This window comes from Triticum dicoccoides, chromosome 5A, assembly GCF_002162155.2.
Source record: "Triticum dicoccoides isolate Atlit2015 ecotype Zavitan chromosome 5A, WEW_v2.0, whole genome shotgun sequence".
Lineage (NCBI taxonomy): Eukaryota > Viridiplantae > Streptophyta > Magnoliopsida > Poales > Poaceae > Triticum > Triticum dicoccoides.
The window spans coordinates 666082580-666101314 of record NC_041388.1 but is presented as its reverse complement, the minus strand read 5'-3'; the positions used below and the strand labels follow the sequence as shown (position 1 = coordinate 666101314).

The 18735-nt window shown below is 47.1% G+C and overlaps 2 protein-coding genes across 2 annotated transcripts; both read right to left on the bottom strand.

Moving 5' to 3' along the window:
* Positions 1–8723: 8723 nt before the first annotated feature.
* On the bottom strand, positions 8724–9505 carry LOC119303935. The gene has a single exon (XM_037581095.1). The coding sequence runs from the start codon at positions 9352–9354 to the stop codon at positions 9007–9009; it is 348 nt and encodes a 115-aa protein (XP_037436992.1). The 5' UTR covers positions 9355–9505; the 3' UTR covers positions 8724–9006.
* A 4389-nt stretch (positions 9506–13894) lies between these two features.
* Positions 13895–15602, bottom strand: LOC119303934. Its single transcript, XM_037581094.1, has 3 exons — positions 15424–15602; positions 14831–15001; positions 13895–14359 (listed from the first exon to the last, which is right to left on the bottom strand). The coding sequence occupies exons 1-3, from the start codon at positions 15511–15513 to the stop codon at positions 14276–14278; spliced, it is 345 nt and encodes a 114-aa protein (XP_037436991.1). The 5' UTR covers positions 15514–15602; the 3' UTR covers positions 13895–14275.
* Positions 15603–18735: the final 3133 nt, after the last annotated feature.

Below are 18735 nucleotides of genomic sequence, written 5' to 3'. Positions count from 1 at the left end.
TTAAACTTAGTGGTTTTATTCACCATCAACACTTGATGTTCCTTTTTGATCTCCACCTCCGCTGATTTCAGCATTGAATATACTTCAGGAATGGTCTTTTCCATCCCCTGCATATTGAAGTTCATCACAAAGCTCGTGTAGCTCGGTGGAAGCGACTGAAGGATTCTGTCAATGACCGCGTCATCCGGGAGATTAACTCCCAGCTGAGTCAAGCGGTTATGCAACCCAGACATTTTGAGTATGTGTTCACTGACAGAACTATTTTCCTCCATCTTACAACTGAAGAACTTGTCGGAGACTTCATATCCCTCGACCTGGGCATGAGCTTGGAAAACCATTTTTAGCTCTTCGAACATCTCATATGCTCCGTGTTGCTCAAATCGCTTTTGGAGCCCCGGTTCTAAGCTGTAAAGCATGCCGCACTGAACGAGGGAGTAATCATCAGCACATGACTGCCAAGCGTTCATAACGTCTTGGTTCTCTGGGATGGGTGCGTCACCTAGCGGTGCTTCTAGGACATAATCTTTCTTGGCAGCTATGAGGATGATCCTCAGGTTCCGGACCCAGTCCGTATAGTTGCTGCCATCATCTTTCAGCTTGGTTTTCTCTAGGAACGCGTTGAAGTTGAGGGCAACATTAGCGTGGGCCATTTGATCTACAAGACACATTGTAAAGATTTTAGACTAAGTTCATGATAATTAAGTTCATCTAATCAAATTATTCAATGAACTCCCACTCAGATAGACATCCCTCTAGTCATCTAAGTGAAACATGATCCGAGTCAACTAGGCCGTGTCCGATCATCTCGTGAGACGGACTAGTCAACATCGGTGAACATCTTCATGTTGATCGTATCTTCTATACAACTCATGCTCTACCTTTCGGTCTTCCGTGTTTCGAGGCCATGTCTGTACATGCTAGGATCGTCAAGTCAACCTAAGTGTATTGCGTGTGTAAATATGGCTTACACCCGTTGTATTCGAACGTTAGAATCTATCACACCCGATCATCACGTGGTGCTTCGAAACAACGAACCTTCACAACGGTGCACAGTTAGGGGGAACACTTTCTTGAAATTATTACGAGGGATCATCTTATTTAAGCTACCGTCGTTCTAAGCAAATAAGATGTAAAACATGATAAACATCACATGCAATCAAATAGTGACATGATATGGCCAATATCATTTGATCCTTTTGATCTCCATCTTCGGGACACCATGATCATCGTCACCGGCATGACACCATGGTCTCCATCATCATGATCTCCATCATCGTGTCTTCATGAAGTTGTCTCGTCATCTATTACTTCTACTACTATAGCTAATGGTTTAGCAATAAAGTAAAGTAACTACATGACGTTTATGTTGACACGTAGGTCATAAATAAATTAAGACAACTCCTATGGCTCCTGCCAGTTGTCATACTCATCGATATGCAAGTCGTGATTCCTATTACAAGAACATGATCAATCTCATACATCACATATATCATTCATCACATCCTTTTGGCCATATCACATCACATGGCACATGCTGCAAAAACAAGTTAGACGTCCTCTAATTGTTGTTGCAAGTTTTTACGTGGCTGCTAAAGGTTTCTAGCAAGAACGTTTCTTACCTACGCCAAAACCACAACGTGATATGCCAATTTCTATTTACCCTTCATAAGGACCCTTTTCATCGAATCCGATCCGACTAAAGTGGGAGAGACAGACATCCGCTAGCCACCTTATGCAACTAGTGCATGTCATTCGGTGGAACCAATCTCACGTAAGCGTACGTGTAAGGTCGGTCCGGGCCGCTTCATCCCACGATGCCGCCGAATCAAGATAAGACTACTAATGACAAGTAAATTGACAATATCCACGCCCACAACTGCTTTGTGTTCTACTCGTGCATAGAAACTACGCATAGACCTAGCTCATGATGCTACTGTGGGAGAACGTAGCAGAATTTAAAATTTTCTACGCATCACCAAGATTAATCTATGGAGTTATCTAGCAACAAGGGAAAGGGGAGTGCATCTACATACCCTTGTAGATCACGCGCGGAAGCATTCAAGAGAATGGGGTTGATGGAGTCGTACTCGTCGTGATCCAAATCACCGATGACCTAGCGCCGAACGGACGGCACCTCCGCGTTCAACACACGTACGGTTGGGAATACGTCTCCTCCTTCTTGATCCAGCAAGGGGGAAGGAGAGGTTGATGGAGATCCAGCAGCACGACGGCGCGGTGGTGGAAGCAACGGTGATCTCGGTAGGGCTTCGCCAAGCTCAGCGAGACGGAGAGGTGTCACGGGAGGGAGAGGAAGGCGCCAGGGGCTAGGGTACGGCTGCCCTCCCTCCCCCCACTATATATAGGGCCCCTAGGGGGGCGCCGGCCCTAGAGATTGGATCTCAAGGGGGGGCGGCCAAGGGGGGTGGCTTGCCTCCCAAGCCAAGTGGGGCGCCCCCACCCTTAGGGTTTCCAACCCTAGGCACAGGGGAAGGCCCAAGGGGGGCGCACCAGCCCACCAGGGGCTGGTTCCCTTCCCCACTTCAGTCCATGGGGCCCTCCGGGATAGGTGGCCCCACCCGGTGGACCCCCGGGACCCTTCCGGTGGTCCCAGTTCAATACCGGTGACCCCCGAAACTTTCCCGATGGCCGAAACTGGACTTCCTATATATAATTCTTCACCTCCGAACCATTCCGGAACTCCTCGTGATGTCCGGGATCTCATCCGGGACTCCGAACAACTTTCGGGTTACCGCATACTAATATCTCTACAACCCTAGCATCACCGAACGTTAAGTGTGTAGACCCTATGGGTTCGGGAGACACGCAGACATGACCGAGACGACTCTCCGGTCAATAACCAACAGCGGGATTTGGATACCCATGTTGGCTCCCACATGCTCCTCGATGATCTCATCGGATGAACCATGATGTTGTGGATTCAATCAATCCCGTATACAATTCCCTTTGTCAATCAGTACGTTACTCGTCCGAGACTCGATCGTCGGTATCCCAATACCTCGTTCAATCTCGTTATCGGCAAGTCACTTTACTCGTACCGTAATGCATGATCCCGTGATCAACCACTTGGTCACATTGAGCTCATTATGATGATGCATTACCGAGTGGGCCCAGAGATACCTCTCCGTCATACGGAGTGACAAATCCCAGTCTCGATTCGTGCCAACCCAACAGACACTTTCGGAGATACCCGTAGTGCACCTTTATAGTCACCCAGTTACGTTGTGACGTTTGGCACACCCAAAGCACTCCTACGGTATCCGGGAGTTGCACAATCTCATGGTCTAAGGAAATGATACTTGACATTCGGAAAAGCTCTAGCAAACGAACTACACGATCTTTGAGCTATGCTTAGGATTGGGTCTTGTCCATCACATAATTCTCCTAATGATGTGATCCCGTTATCAATGACATCTAATGTCCATAGTCAGGGAACCATGACTATCTTTTGATCAACGAGCTAGTCAACTAGAGGCTCACTAGGGACGTGTTGTGGTATATGTATTCACACATGTATTACGATTTCTGGATAACACAATTATAGCATGAACAATAGACAATTATCATGAACAAGGAAATATAATAATAACCATTTTATTATTGCCTCTAGGGCATATTTCCAATAGCCTCGTGGCCGCCTCGTTCATTTCTTGACGTCCACTCCAAGTCCTCTGGATCACTTTTGTTCCAAAAATCACGCTCCCGAAGGTTTCATTCCGTTTGCACTCCGTTTGATATTCCTTTTCTATGAAACACTGAAATAGGCAAAAAAACAGCAATTTGGGCTGGGCCTCCGGTTAATAGGTTAGTCCCAAAAATACTATAAAAGTGTAAAAATAAGCCCATTAACATCCAAAATAGAAAATATAATAGCATGGAGCAATCAAAAATTATAGATACGTTGGATACGTATCAATGCATTACGAAACGAGTAAAGAGACTTGCCTGTAACGAGATTGAACTAGGTATGGAGATACTGACGATCGAATCTCGGGAAAGTAACATACCGATGACAAATGGAATAACGTATGTTGTCATAACAGTTTGACCGATAAAGATCTTCATAGAATATGTGGGAACCAATATGAGCATCTAGGTTCCGCTACTGGTTATTGATCGGAGAGGTGTCTCGGTCATGTCTACATAGTTCTCGAACCCGTAGGGTTCGCACGCTTAACGTTCGATGACGATTTGTATTATATGAGTTATGTGATTTGGTGACCGAATGTTGTTCGGTGTCCCGTATGAAATCACGGACATGACGAGGAGTCTCGAAATGGTTGAGAGGTAAAGATTCATATATAGGACGATAGTATTTGGATACCGGAAGTGTTCCGGGGGTACCGGGTACGTATCGGTTCACCGGAAAGGGTTCCGGGCACCCTCCCGGCAAAGATATTGGCCTTATTGGGCCAAGGGCGGGACAGACTAGCCCATAGTGGGCTGGTGCGCCTCCATATGAGCCGGCCTAAGTGGAGAAAGAAAAAGGGGAGGATGAAAGGAAATAGAGAGAATAGGATTCCCCCTTCCTTTCCCCTCTCCCCTCTATCCTTTCCCCTTCCGGAGAAAAGGAAAGGGGGAGGCTAAATTGGAGGAGGCCCCAAGTAGGATTCCTTCTACCTGGGACGCCCCATGGCTGTCTCCCTCCCCCTCCCACCTATATATATATATGGGGAGGGGGCGCCTAGAACACACAACAAACATTGTTAGCCATGTGTGGCGCCCCCCTCCATAGTTTACGCCTCCGGTCATATTCACGTAGTGCTTAGGCGAAGCCCTACGCGGATCACTTCACCATCACCGTCACCATGCCATCGTGCTGACGAAACTCTCCCTCAAAACTTTGCTGGATCAAGAATTCGAGGGACGTCATCGAGCTGAACATGTGCAGAACTCGGAGGTGCCGTATGTTCGGTACTTGATTGGTTGGATCGCGAAGACGTTCGACTACATCAACCGCGTTAACCTAACGCTTTCGCTTTCGGTCTACGAGGGTACGTGGACACACTCTCACCCTCGTTGCCATGCATCTACTAGATAGATCTTGCGTGATCGTAGGAATTTTTTTGAAATTGCATGCTACGTTCCCCAACAAGTATGGACTTTGATTGACTTGCCCGATGATCGGCAAGTCATAGAGAATAAATGGATCTTCAAGAAGAAGACCGGCGCTGATGGTAATGTTACTGTCTACAAAGCTCGACTTGTTGCAAAAGGTTTTCGACAAGTTCAAGGAGTTGACTACGATGAGACTTTCTCACCCGTAGCGATGTTTAAGTCTGTCTGAACCATGTTAGCAATTCCCGCATTTTATGATTATGAAATCTGGCAAATGGATGTCAAAACTGCATTCCTTAATGGATTTCTCAAAGAAAGGTTGTATATGATGCAACCAGAAGGTTTTGTTGATCCTAAAGGTGCTAACAAAGTGTGCAAGCTCCAGCGATCCATTTATGGACTGCTGCATGCATCTTGGAGTTGGAATATACGCTTTGATAGTCTGATCAAAGCATATGGTTTTATACAGACTTTCGGAGAAGCCTGCATTTACAAGAAAATGAGTGGGAGCTCTGTTGCATTTCTAATATTATATGTGGATGGCATATTGTTGATTGGAAATGATATTTCTGGATAGCATAAAAGGACAATTGAATAAGAGTTTTTCAATGAAAGACCTCGGTGAAGCTGCTTATATATTGGGCATCAAGATCTATAGGGATAGATCAAGGCGCTTAATTGGACTTTCACAAAGCACATACCTTGATAAAGTTTTGAAGAAGTTCAAAATGGATCAGCCAAAGAAAGGGTCCTTGCCTGTGTTACAAGGTGTGAAGTTGAGTAAGACTAAAAACCCGACCACGGCAGAATATATAGAGAGAATGAAAGTCATTTTCTATGCCTCAGTTATAGGTTCTATAAAGTATACCATACTGTGTACCAGACATGTTGTGTGTCTTGCCATGAGTTTGGCAAGGGGGTACAATGGTGATCCAGGAGTAGATCACTGGACAACGGCCAAAATTACTTTTAGTTACCTAAGATGACTAAGGAAATGTTTCTCGGTTATGGAGGTGATAAAGAGTTCGTCATAAAGGGTTACGTCGATGCAAGCTTTAAACACCGATTCAGATGACTCTGAGTCTCAATCTAGATACATATTGAAAGTGGGAGCAATTAGGTAGAGTAGCTCCATACAGAGTATTGTAGACATAGAAATTTACAAAATACATACAGATCTGAATGTGGCAGACCCGTTGACTAAACTTTTCTCACAAGCAAAACATGATCACACCTTAATACTTTTTGGGTGTTAATCACATAGCGATGTGAACTAGATTATTGACTCTAGTAAACACTTTAGGTGTTGGTCACATGACGATGTGAACTATGGGTATTAATCACATAAAGATGTGAACTATTGGTGTTAAATCATATGGCGATGTGAACTAGATTATTGCCTCTTGTGCAAGTGGAAGACTGAAGCAAATATGCCCTAAAGGCAATAATAAAGTTGTTATTTTATATTTCCTTATATCATGATAAATGTTTATTATTCAGATTTACGAAGTCATCATAGACGCCTCGTCGCCGACGGGAATGTCTCCTCCCACTGAAAGCGCATCACGGAAATCTTTAAATAAATTCATAAATAATGCGAGCTCCAGGATTTGAACCCTGCTGGGCCGGGGATATCACTGTCTCTCTATCCATCCAAGGTTCGCTATTTCATGTGTTCTTTGTACTGCTATGATTGAGAATAAATAGATAGATTTTTTTTCAAAAAAAGGTGGAACCTTTTGGGAAAAAATATAATATCCACTCGACCCATTTGAAAAAAAAGAACCTTTTTGTTTTTCTTGATGCTAGCAAACATGCTCAATCCTATAAAAATCGAATGAACGTGATATTTCAATCGAATGACTGATATTTCAATCCCGCAGAATCTAAACTGGTTGAGCGGTGCTTTCACTCGGATATCGCTCGTGCAAGAGGTCAACGCCGCCTCGATCCAATCATGGACACATCGAAAGAGAAAGGGAATCAATTCAACGAGAGGAAATCGATCCCTTTCGTCGGGTCACGCAAGTTGCAGCTTGCAAGCTAGTCCCGGATTATTACTTTGCTACGTACTCCGGCTGGCTAGGTAGGCCGCCATGTCATGTCAGCACACCACACCACATGGCCGCTTTCCGGGTCGACGCTGCACCGAGTGGCGCCGGCCCCGGGGGCGCGCGCGCCCGGTACCCGCGCCCGTGACCGCAGCGGCATCATCGCATATATCGGGACTCGACGCCGCCGGACCGGACCGGTTTCCGTTGGCATGCAGTAGTAGCTAGGCGGCTATGGCTGTGCTAGCCAGGCATCGGAACTCGCAAGTTTCGCCGCTAGCTAGCTTGCCACCGCTGGTTAATTGCACTCTATTGCCCGTCGGGCATCTCCATGTCGTTGCTCCTGCAGCTGTAGGGGCAGTGCAGGCAACACGCCATGGAAGATGCATGCATGCATGCTTGGCAGTGAAAGGGACGCAAATCCACGAGTCAGATGGAGAGCCCGTTGATGCTTAACTAATAAAATTCGTGCTTACCGGTGCATTAGCGAATTGCTCTGCCTTTTCTGACCGGAAAGCTCACGTTGTTCTACTGTCAAGTCAAGTTTTCATCATAAAATCGTACTTACGTCCGTGCCACTTTAAAAAGAAGAAATTAAGGAAGGCGAAAACTGAAACCTGGACGGTCAAACAACTCTCTCGCGCGGCAGTCGCCTGCGCTCGGCGCACACGTGGGCGGGCGAGGATCCAGCAGCGTATCTGCTCGAAAAACACGTACGTACTTACATAAAAGCAGCGGCGCGGCAGTCACGGCGCAGCGATTCTCCGATCGCGGCCAGATTCTTGCAGGTTTGTCCGTTTGCAGCACCAAGAGAAGCGTCCCATGGACGTGAGCCTCGCAAAAGCTACTCCTCCTCTTCTCCTCTCATCTCCGGTCCTCTCGTTTTCGACCAGAGAGGCGCGTACGCTACGTTGACAGCACGAGACATGCGCCACTTCTCTCCCACGACCGCACGTCACCCGCCCATGCACCCACGCAACACGTGCACACACTTGCTCACGCGTACCGACTGACATTGACGTCGGACAATGAGCCACGCACGACTTCTCCAAGTCCATCTCTCACTGACGCCGGAGCCCAGGCCGTGCATGGTTGAAGCCGACGGTACAACAGTTGCCATCAGGCCTTCACTGCGTCCGCAAAATCTCCACTGCATGCAGTACATGGGGGAGGCTCCTTCTGGAAGACGGATTGCATGCCACATGCGTACATGGGGGAGCTCGATCGTCATTAAGCCATGATCTATGGCTTAATGGCCAGTAAAAATAATACTACCAGCTTCTTTCCCGGCCGTGGCGTTCTGGGGTAGCTGTAGCACGGGTTAGGGAATGCAGGCTAACCTAAAAATACTTCAGAATCGAATCTTGCACTGTACACTTCAGTATATATTTAGCACCGTGTCAGTCATAACTGAGCCTGAGTGTTTCAAAAAAAAACCTCTGAGCCTGAGTGGACTGTCTGACTGCCGATCGAATCACTGTCAGCCACTCACTCAGTCTGTGAGAAGGAGAATTTACCACGTATGCCTCGGAGTAGAATAATCTGCGGGGCTACGGAAACCCTTTTCTTTGTACACAAAAATTGCACGTACGTAGGAGTACGATACTTATCCAACTAATCTGCGGGCCTACCAGCCAAATAATACTCATCGGCACTGAGGTAGCGGCAACTGCTGCTTACATTCCGATCATCTTAAACGACAAGAAACACCAACAACAGAGTACTAGAAGCTATGCTAACACGGCTGCCGCTGCTAGTGCGACCGAGAGAAACGAAAGAAGATGTAATTCACAGCCAGGATCAAGAATCGGGACCGGAAGAAACACTGATCGATGCGTGCTCGCGGAGCTGCCGAGATGGGATCGTGTGTGTCTCACTCTCATCGCTCGGCCGGAGGCGGGTGGTGGTGGCTGGTCCCGAGGCGGCGGCACGCGCCGGAGGCGAAGAGGGAGAGCCAGGCGACGAGCGGGGTGCCGAGGAGGACGAGGCCGACGGGCACCATCCAGAGCTGCTCCCGCGCCGGGTGGAACGCCACCGCCCACCACACCAGCACCCCGGCCCCCGCCAGCCCCACCGCCGCCACGCCCGCCGCCACGGCGCAGCACGCCCACGACCACGCCCACCCCGCCTCCGCCCCCGACGACGGCCGCCCTCCTCCTCCTCGGCCCGCCGTCTCCATGGCCGCCGCGTCGGCCTTGGCGCCACGCGACCCTTGCTCCGGCGCCATTGCGATCGAGGCGCGGCTAGCTGGTCTGCTCCTCCTATGCGCGCGCGTGCGTTGGGGGGCGGAGGAAGGAGAGCGCGGCGAGTGAATATACTGGCGCGGCGCGGGCGGGGGAGGGGGGAAGTGGGCGGCCGAGGCCCAGCCGGGGTTATCTGGTGATGGCGACTCCGAGGGCCGGAAAGGCGCCCGTTTCCTTCTCTTTCACGACGCCTTGTATTTATTTACTGCTCTCCACGTCGGAATTAACCCGAGCCCGTCGCATGCTCGCCAGCTGCCCGGGCCTTGATCACACGCTCCAGCTCGCCGAAGCGAAAGCTCGGCGCCCGCTGTTTCCGGCTAATAACTCTGCCGTGTTGCTTGCTTTCCTAGGACCAGAGGCGGCGGCGACGACGACGACGACCTTGGTTTGTCCGGTCGTCGGTCCAGCCAGGCCAGGTGTCCGGCGGGCCGGCGCCATGAAGCAGGGCTGGGCCGGGACGGACGCTTGTCGTACCGTGTCGGATGCGTCCCACACAACACCATGATGAGGGTGGTGTGCAAGACAAGGTCCGTCCGTGTCTGGTTAATTCACGCGGGCGTGTGCTCGTGCGTCTGTGGATTTCGCATCGCATCCATCATCCGGCAGTACCGTCAGTATTCCCGATCGCGATCCTCATCATCAAACAAAACAAAAACCATGGCGTCGCCTCGGAATCAAAGTTGGCCGGCTCTGTCCTATCCGCCGAGAATCCCAGCCGGGTCGGGCCGGGCCTACCCCCGTTTGTCATGGGAATATTTTCTTCAGGAACGCGCCGCACTGTGCGAGTCAACATAAGTGGCGATCCATGCCGCTGCCGCCGTCCCAAAAGGCTGCTCAAATGAGACGCATGTGCTCCTCTCCACGCCTCCTTTCCCACGATTCTGGCTGCAACAAACTCCTATCCCTGGGACTCGACCGGTGTCCAGTTTCAGGCAAGATCGATACTCGCACATGCTTCGCGCTGAAGCCAGCATCCGCACCTTGATTGCCATCACCGTCTGAAATCTCATCTTCACAGTTTTTTCTTTCTCTCTCGCGGAGTAATTTTGTCCTCAGCTGCTTCACAGAGAAGCTGATCGTCACATCCACCGGCTGATAGCACGACCGCACATAAACTTCCTCACCGACAATGATGCTGTCGCTCGTACTGACAACGAACGTTCAGCCATCAGAAAACTGCAAAACACATTCTCGTGTGGACGAATGAAATGGCTAAACGAGCACGCAAGGTGCTCCTGGTACTACCAAACAGACACTTGCTCCGCAGTCTACTGGAGGCTGTTCCCCTGTCGACGGCGCACCCGACGAAGGGGTACCGGATGAACATGAAGCGTCCTTCAGGGATCAGGAGCCACCGTCGAAAGGGATCTTGTAACGGTGCTAAGGACATCGGCTACGGATACTACAAGCTGGTGATCGTTACAGCAGTACCCACAGCAGTTTCCCCCAGATTTGAAATAGCATCCAGAGTACAGTATCTATCAACAAACTGTTGTTCGTATTGGCTACGGAGGTGGCCAGGACTGGTTGATCAGGACGTACCTCCCAAACGAATATATTGCTCTTCTTAATGTATGTCCTTAAAAAAATAACCATGGAAAAAATGAAAAAGGCCATTCATATACACAATACTAGACAAGTTTGAATGCCCTCCTTGTCAAATAAAGCAATGAATTCTTAGATCATGCGCTTGTTCATACTTACCATATTTAACAAGGTGAGCATGATGTCACCTTCAGCGGCACCACGCAGGTGTATCAGTTACAGAGCTGAAGTTATTTTAAACATAATTGACACAATGTATTGACCAAATGATCAACTTATGCTCAAAAATATTGCCATAGCATGAGCACAGACGAATTTTCACTTAGAAGCTGACATGGATTATGGTACAGCAAACACTCTGTGGCAGAAAATTTCTCACTTAATCAGAGTTCAGTTTGTTCTCAACGCTGGACGAGAATAAAAAAAGACCAAGAATGATCAGACTGGCACTCGCAAACAACTCTATGGATACAGCTCCCAAGTCAAAAAGTTTCTGAAACCTCGCAAAACTAAATAATTAAACCAGTAAAACAATCAGCAACATTTGTCTTCAAAGTCAGCACTACAAAATTTAGCAAAAGTAAGTCATTGGATTTATCTTTATTTTCAACAATGAATACTCATAATGCTATGGATATTGCCACTCTTACCAAGAAGCAAGTTGCCCAATAAGCTGAATAAACTTAGAAAAGCGCCAATTTTGACCGATACCATAAAACATGGTATTTTGACTCAGAGACAATGATGGTGTTGGCCGTTCACCTATAAGAAAACTGCAGAACATATTCTCCTGTAGAACAATGGAATGGAACGGCTAATCGAAGACGCAAGATGTTGCTGATGCCAAACGCATATTTGCCTGTCTCCTGGAGGGCCATGCCCCTGTCGACGGTGCACCTGACGAAGGATTCTCGTACCGGATGAACATGAACTGTCCTTCAGGAGCCACTTGTAATGGTGCTAAAGACAAGGGCTAATACATCGGGCACAGCAACTCAGAAGCTAGTGATCGTTACAGCATACCTACAAGGCTACAACAGTTTTTCAGTTTCGAAAAAGCATTCTTATCTGCATTAGGTCGATCCCGGGTGGCACGTATAAGGCCAGCGTTCGAGCCAGACAAGGGAATGCCGAGGCCTGCTGAAGCGTCCACAGGGAGGGCTCCCCAGGACCTTGCCGGAGAGCGGGGGCAACGCAGCGTCGCTGGCGGAGGAGTGGCAGAGTGTTGGCAGGTTTGAGTGCAGGGTCCATGGGGTCGCCGGCACCGGAGATGGTGCCGCGGTTTAGAGGGATGGCTGGGAGTGATGGAGACACGAGGGCTGGCGCCACAGCAGTGCCCGCTGGCCACAGTGACGGCGGCATATGCTTAGGGGCGTGGAGGTGGTTGGGTCAGGGTGGAGGAAGAAGGAGAATGTAGAAGCTCAGGCTGGGCTGGAGGGGGAACACGAGGGCAGCCGTTGGATTTCAATCCAACATTACCTATTGCATTAAATTGGCATTCTGAGTACCTATCGAACTGTTCATATGGGCAATGGACGATCTAGGGCGAGGACTGACAGGACATGCGCTTAATCGCTTATGATGGAAGGGTGGCTGCTTCTATCGTCCCTACTATTCACCAGGGAACACACTGTACAGCATCAGATGTAGCAGCGCCAGCAAGACTCATGACAAGAAATAGTGAGACCAGCTTAACTGTGATGCCACAAATTTACCATGGGAAACGTCCCTCGTAGATAGTACTACAGCAGTTTGAACGTCCTCCCCCTGAAATCAAAGCAAACAATTCTTAGATCGCTTGTTCATACTTACAAATTACAAAACATGTGATGGGCCTCACCTCCAGGGGCACCTTGCGGGTATATCAGTCACAGTTAGTAGACGAGCAGAAGTACAAAACATAACTGGCACAATGTATTGACCAAATGGTCAAAATCTTGGCATATCAGTAGCACAGATGAGTTCACCCTTATAAGCTGACATAGATTATGGTACAACAAACACTCTGTGCCAGAAATTTCCCACCTAATCAGGGTTCGGTTTGTTCTCAACGCTTGCTTTGCTGAGGATAAAAACACCAAGAGTGATCAGACTGGCACTTGCAAACCACTGTATGTAGAAAGCTTCCAATTCAAATTTTCTAAGAAATAAGCTCCCAAGTCAAAAAGCTGAGTGCAGCGTAGTAAACAAAAAAAAAAGTTTCCAAAATCTCACAAAACTAAATAATTAAACCAGCAAAAAATTCAGTAACATTTATCTCCAAAGCCAGGGCAATACAAAATAAGCACTACAAAATTTAGCAAAAACAAGTCATTGAATTTATCTTTACTGTCAGCAATGAATACTCATTATGATATTGATATTACCACTCTTACCAGGAAGCAAGTTGCTGAATAAACTTAGAAAAGCGCCAATTTTGACCAATGCCATGAAACATGGTATTTTGATCACACATGAACTTCCTCACTGACAATATGATGCTGTCGCTCATACTGATGACGAAACTTCACCTATCAGCAAACTGCGGAACACATTCTCCTGTAGATGAATGGAACGGCTAAACAAATGCGCAAGATGTTGACACGAAAACATATTTTGCTGTCTCAGGGAGGCATGGTGAATGCAAAGCTGCTGTCGATGGTGCACCTGACGAATGACTCTTGTACCGGAGCAACATGAACAGTCCTTCAGGAGCCACTGTGGAAAGGGATCTTGTAATGCTAAAGACACATGCTAACACAAAGGGCACAGCAACTGAAATGCTAATGATCGTTACAGCAGTACCAACAGCAGTTTTCCCGGATTTGAAATAGCATCCAGAATATCTATCAAACTGTTGTTCATACCGGCTATGGCTAGGGCTGATCAGGATATACCTAGCAAATGCTGGATGGATGACTGCTTCAACCATAAACTTGAATTGTTTCATCATGGAAAACCCTACACAGTATCAGAAGATGGCACCAGAGACAATAGACAAACTAGAAATAATAAGTAATCAACTTAACTGTGATGTCACAAATTTACAACAGGAGAAATGCAAAGAACAAAAAAGATCCACCGATAATGCTACAACAGTTTGAATGCCCTCCCGTTGAAACCAAAGCAAGCAACTCTTAGATCATGTGCTCACTTCTTACTTACAAATTACAAATTGGGTGGTGTATCTTAAACCGTTACAAATTGGGTGGTGTATCTTAAACTGTACTAGTGTACATGTTAGTGGATGAGCTGAGACCAAATGCACACATTATTTTCGGATACTTAGCATTGCATCAGGACGAGCACACAGCCACTGGAAATATAGGAATAAGCTTGCAAAATTTATGTCCCAGCTAACAGACTGGTAGCAACTCCCAATCAATCAGAGTTCACTTTCTCCTCAATACTTGATTTGCTGAGGATGAACACACCAAGAATGATCAGACTGGCACCTGCAAACCACTGTATGGACATAGCTCCAAGTTAAAAATGCTGAGTGCAGTTAAGTGAAAAAATAATTCCAAAAATTAGCAAAATTAAGTCATCAAATCTGTCAAAATTTAGCAGCATCTATGTATGTCATCTGCAGTAACTACTCAATGATATAGCAAAAATTGGTCATCTTTATGTTATGGAATGTCCACTCCAATTGAGCAAGAAGCGAGTTGTTTAAGGAAATTGCTGATTTTAAAGGAGATCACAAACCAATGGAAATAAAATTAAAGGCTTCCTTAACATGCACTACTGCCATTACGGAAAATGGAGAATTGTTAAAATAGTACTCCCTCTGTTCACAAATATAAGATGTTCTAACTTTTTTCTGAATCGGATGAATATAGACAAGCTTTAGTGTGTTTGTTCACTCATTTCAGTCTGTATGTAGTCCATACTGAAATATCCAAAACATCTTATATTTCTGAACGGAGGAAGTACCTTAGAAGGCAGAGGTTCCTGAAACAGGAAATACCCTGCAAGACCTGACGAGATGAAGTTGGCGGCGAAGTTGGTGACCGTTGCCTGGAGGGACGACAAAGCTTTGAGGCTGTTCACGTAGCACCCCCACATTGTCACGTTGAAAAGTATCACCATTCCGTATTTGAGCAACTGAGGAAGGCAAGATCACAGTCAGTGACAGTCATCGTCAGCCCTGTGTTCCGAAGCAGGGGAAATTTTGTCAAAAAATTTCAAGCAGGCAGCACTGATCTCAATCTAGGAGAAACTGAACCCTTTAAGTGCTGATCCCAAGCTACTGTACCCTTCATGTTATGCTAGTCAACACAGGGAGTAATTTCACCATGAAATAAATCGCGATTTCAGCTTGAATTCAGTCTTGCTTCTACCAGTTATAAGGTCACAGGCCCACACTCGCTATCGAATTCGCTAACTGGTAACTCGGGACAGCTATGTCGGAGATTCATGTACCGTCCGGGAGGCTGGAGCAACCTAAATTAAGGGGGCTGCAGACTTGCAGGTAAGGTGAGAAGAAGTTCAGATCGGAGGGAAAGGAGAGAGGATTGGTTCGGTACCATGGGCGCGAAGAACTTGGCGGAGATGGCGGCGAGCGCGGCGTTGAGGCCCGCCGCGAGGGCCCAGGCGTATCCGCCTCGGCTCGCCATCGGAGCTAGTCTTGCTCTCGCCGGAGATCCACTCCCCACGCTGCAGCAAACTAGCGAAGTGGTCGCCGATGCGCGGAAGGGGAAGGCCGGCCACAGCCCGGACGTGCATATGGACGACCAGGCCTTCTCGCCGCAATTACATGGGCCATGGGCCATGGGCTTTGCACATTCTTACAGCGCTAGTAAGAATGTGCAAGTAACCCTCCAAAATTTTCTCAAAAAAAAGTAACCCTCCAAAAAAAAGTAAGAATGTGTAAGTTGCTCAAAAAAAAAAGGTAAGAATGTGCAGAACCCCAAGGCAGCTTAAAGTGTGCGCTATGTCCCACCCGGAAAACATGCAAAGACTTCCAAGAGGGAATATGAGATCTTGCATCTGTCACTAGTCTTTTCTCAAAATAAAATAAAAATCTATCACTAGACTAGCGATATAGAGCAGTCCTACCAAAAGTTCAAAAAAAAAAAACATTCATACCAACGCTAATTGGACACGAGGATCTTTTATCACAAGTGCAAAAGAGATTAGTTCCCCGCAAAAAAAGAAGGCAAACAGATTCATTTTTCTGCAAAATAAGAAAAATAGTTCACGACATACGCTACCTAACCATAAGTCATGCAAATTTACCGACTCATTTAGTTATTTATCCCCATCGACATAACTCTCTCTCTCTACAATGACAAACCTATTAAGGACACTCACTGGTTCAAACATTGAAAATGTTGGCAGCTAGAGCATTTCCACCTACCTCTTTAGATTCTTATCGAAGTGGCTGGAGCCACCAAATAATACATTTGATCAAAAGAGTGCATGACCGGACAAATAAGTCGAATATGATTGCAAGAGTGCTATATGTTTTGTTTATATAGAAATAACAATGAAAAGCATTGTAAATTTTACAAACGGAGGAGGTACCATGTATCTTCATATTGCTAATTACATGATGCACCTTTTCTTTCGGGCATTTGCTATTCATCTTGTTGGGGAACGTAGTAATTTCAAAAAAATTCCTACGCACACGCAAAATCATGGTGATGCATAGCAACGAGAGGGGAGAGTGTAGTCTACGTACCCTCGTAGACCGGCAACGGAAGCGTTGACACAACGTAGAGGAAGTAGTCGTACGTCTGCCCGATCCGACCGATCCAAGTACCGAACGTACGGTACCTTCGAGTTCTGCACACGTTCAACTCGGTGACGTCCCTCGAGCTCCGATCCAGCCGAGTGTTGAGGGAGAATTTCGTCAGCACGACAGCGTGATGACGGTGATGATGTTCTACCGACGCAGGGCTTTGCCTAAGCACTGCTACGATATGACCGAGGTGGAATATGGTGGAAGGGGGCACCGCACACGGCTAAGGAACGATCACGAAGATCAACGTGTGTGTCATGAGGTGTCCCCTTGCCCCCGTATATAAAGGAGGGAGGGGGAGGTGCGGCCGGCCCCTAGGGGTGCGCCTGGGGGAGTAGGACTCCCCCTTCTTGCCTTGTTGGAGAAGGAAAGGGGAAGGGGGAAAGAGGAAAGGCCCCCCCTTCCTTGTCCTATTCGGACTAGAGGGGGGAGGGGGCGCGCGGCTTGCCCTGGCCGGCCCTCCTCTTCTCCCTTAGGGCCCATGTAGGCCCATTAACCCCCCCCCCCGGGGGGGGGGTCCGGTAACCCCTCGGTACTCCGGTAAAATCCCGATTTCACCCGGAACGATTCCGATATCCAAATATAGGCTTCAAATATATCAATATTTATGTCTCGACCATTTCGAGACTCCTCGTCATTTCCGTGATCACATTCGGGACTCCGAACAACCTTCGGTACATCAAAACACAAAAACCCTAATTACAATCGTCACCGAACTTTAAGCGTGCGGACCCTACGGGTTCGAGAACTATGTAGACATGACCGAGACACGTCTCCGGTCAATAACCAATAGCGGAACCTGGATGCTCATATTGGCTCCTACATATTCTACGAAGATCTTTATCGGTCAAACCGCATAACAGCATACGTTGTTCCCTTTGTCATCGGTATGTTACTCGCCCGAGCTTCGATCGTCGGTATTCCAATACCTAGTTCAATCTCGTTACCGGCAAGTCTCTTTACTCGTTCCGTAATACATCATCTCACAACTAACTCATTAGTTGCAATGCTTGCAAGGCTTATGTGATGTGCATTACCAAGAGGACCCAGAGATACCTCTCCGACAATCGGAGTGACAAATCCTAATCTCGAAATACGCCAACCCAACAAGTACCTTCGGAGACACCTGTAGAGCACCTTTATAATCACCTAGTTACGTTGTGACGTTTGGTAGCACACAAAGTGTTCCTCCGGTAAACGGGAGTTGCATAATTTCATAGTCATAGGAACATGTATAAGTTATGAAGAAAGAAATAGCAACAAACTAAACGATCAAGTGCTAAGCTAACGGAATGGGTCAAGTCAATCACATCATTCTCCTAATGATGTGATCCCGTTAATCAAATGACAACTCATGTCTATGGTTAGGAAACATAACCATCTTTGATCAACGAGCTAGTCAAGTAGAGGCATACTAGTGACACTCTGTTTGTCTATGTATTCACACATGTATTATGTTTCCGGTTAATACAATCCTAGCATGAATAATAAACATTTATCATGATATAAGGAAATAAATAATAACTTTATTATTGCCTCTAGGGCATATTTCCTTCAGTCTCCCACTTGCACTAGAGTCAATAATCTAGATTACACAGTAATGATTCTAACACCCATGGAGCCTTGGTGCTGATCATGTTTTGCTCGTGGAAGAGGCTTAGTCAGCGGGTCTGCAACATTCAGATCCGTATGTATCTTGCAAATTTCTATGTCTCCCACTAGGACTAAATCCCGAATGGAATTGAAGCGTATCTTGATGTGCTTGGTTCTCTTGTGAAATCTGGATTCCTTCGCCAAGGCAATTGCACCAGTATTGTCACAAAAGATTTTTATTGGACCCGATGCACTAGGTATGACACCTAGATCGGATATGAACTCCTTCATCCAGACTCCTTCATTTGCTGCTTCCGAAGCAGCTATGTACTCTTCATATGTAGATCCCGCCACGACGCTTTGTTTAGAACTGCACCAACTGACAGCTCCACCGTTTAATATAAACACGTATCCGGTTTGCGATTTAGAATCGTCCGGATCAGTGTCAAATCTTGCATCTATGTAACCATTTACGATGAGCTCTTTGTTACCTCCATATACG

Bases quoted from the DNA above. Each gene is read 5' to 3' on its own strand.
- LOC119303935 (XM_037581095.1), bottom strand. From the start codon at position 9,354: ATGGCGCCGGAGCAAGGGTCGCGTGGCGCCAAGGCCGACGCGGCGGCC.
- LOC119303934 (XM_037581094.1), bottom strand. From the start codon at position 15,513: ATGGCGAGCCGAGGCGGATACGCCTGGGCCCTCGCGGCGGGCCTCAAC. The intron at 15,002-15,423 runs GTACCGAACCAA...TGCCTTCCTCAG, and splicing joins CCAAGTTCTTCGCGCCCATG to TTGCTCAAATACGGAATGGT. The intron at 14,360-14,830 runs GTACTTCCTCCG...ATGTCCATACAG, and splicing joins AGGAACCTCTGCCTTCTAAG to TGGTTTGCAGGTGCCAGTCT.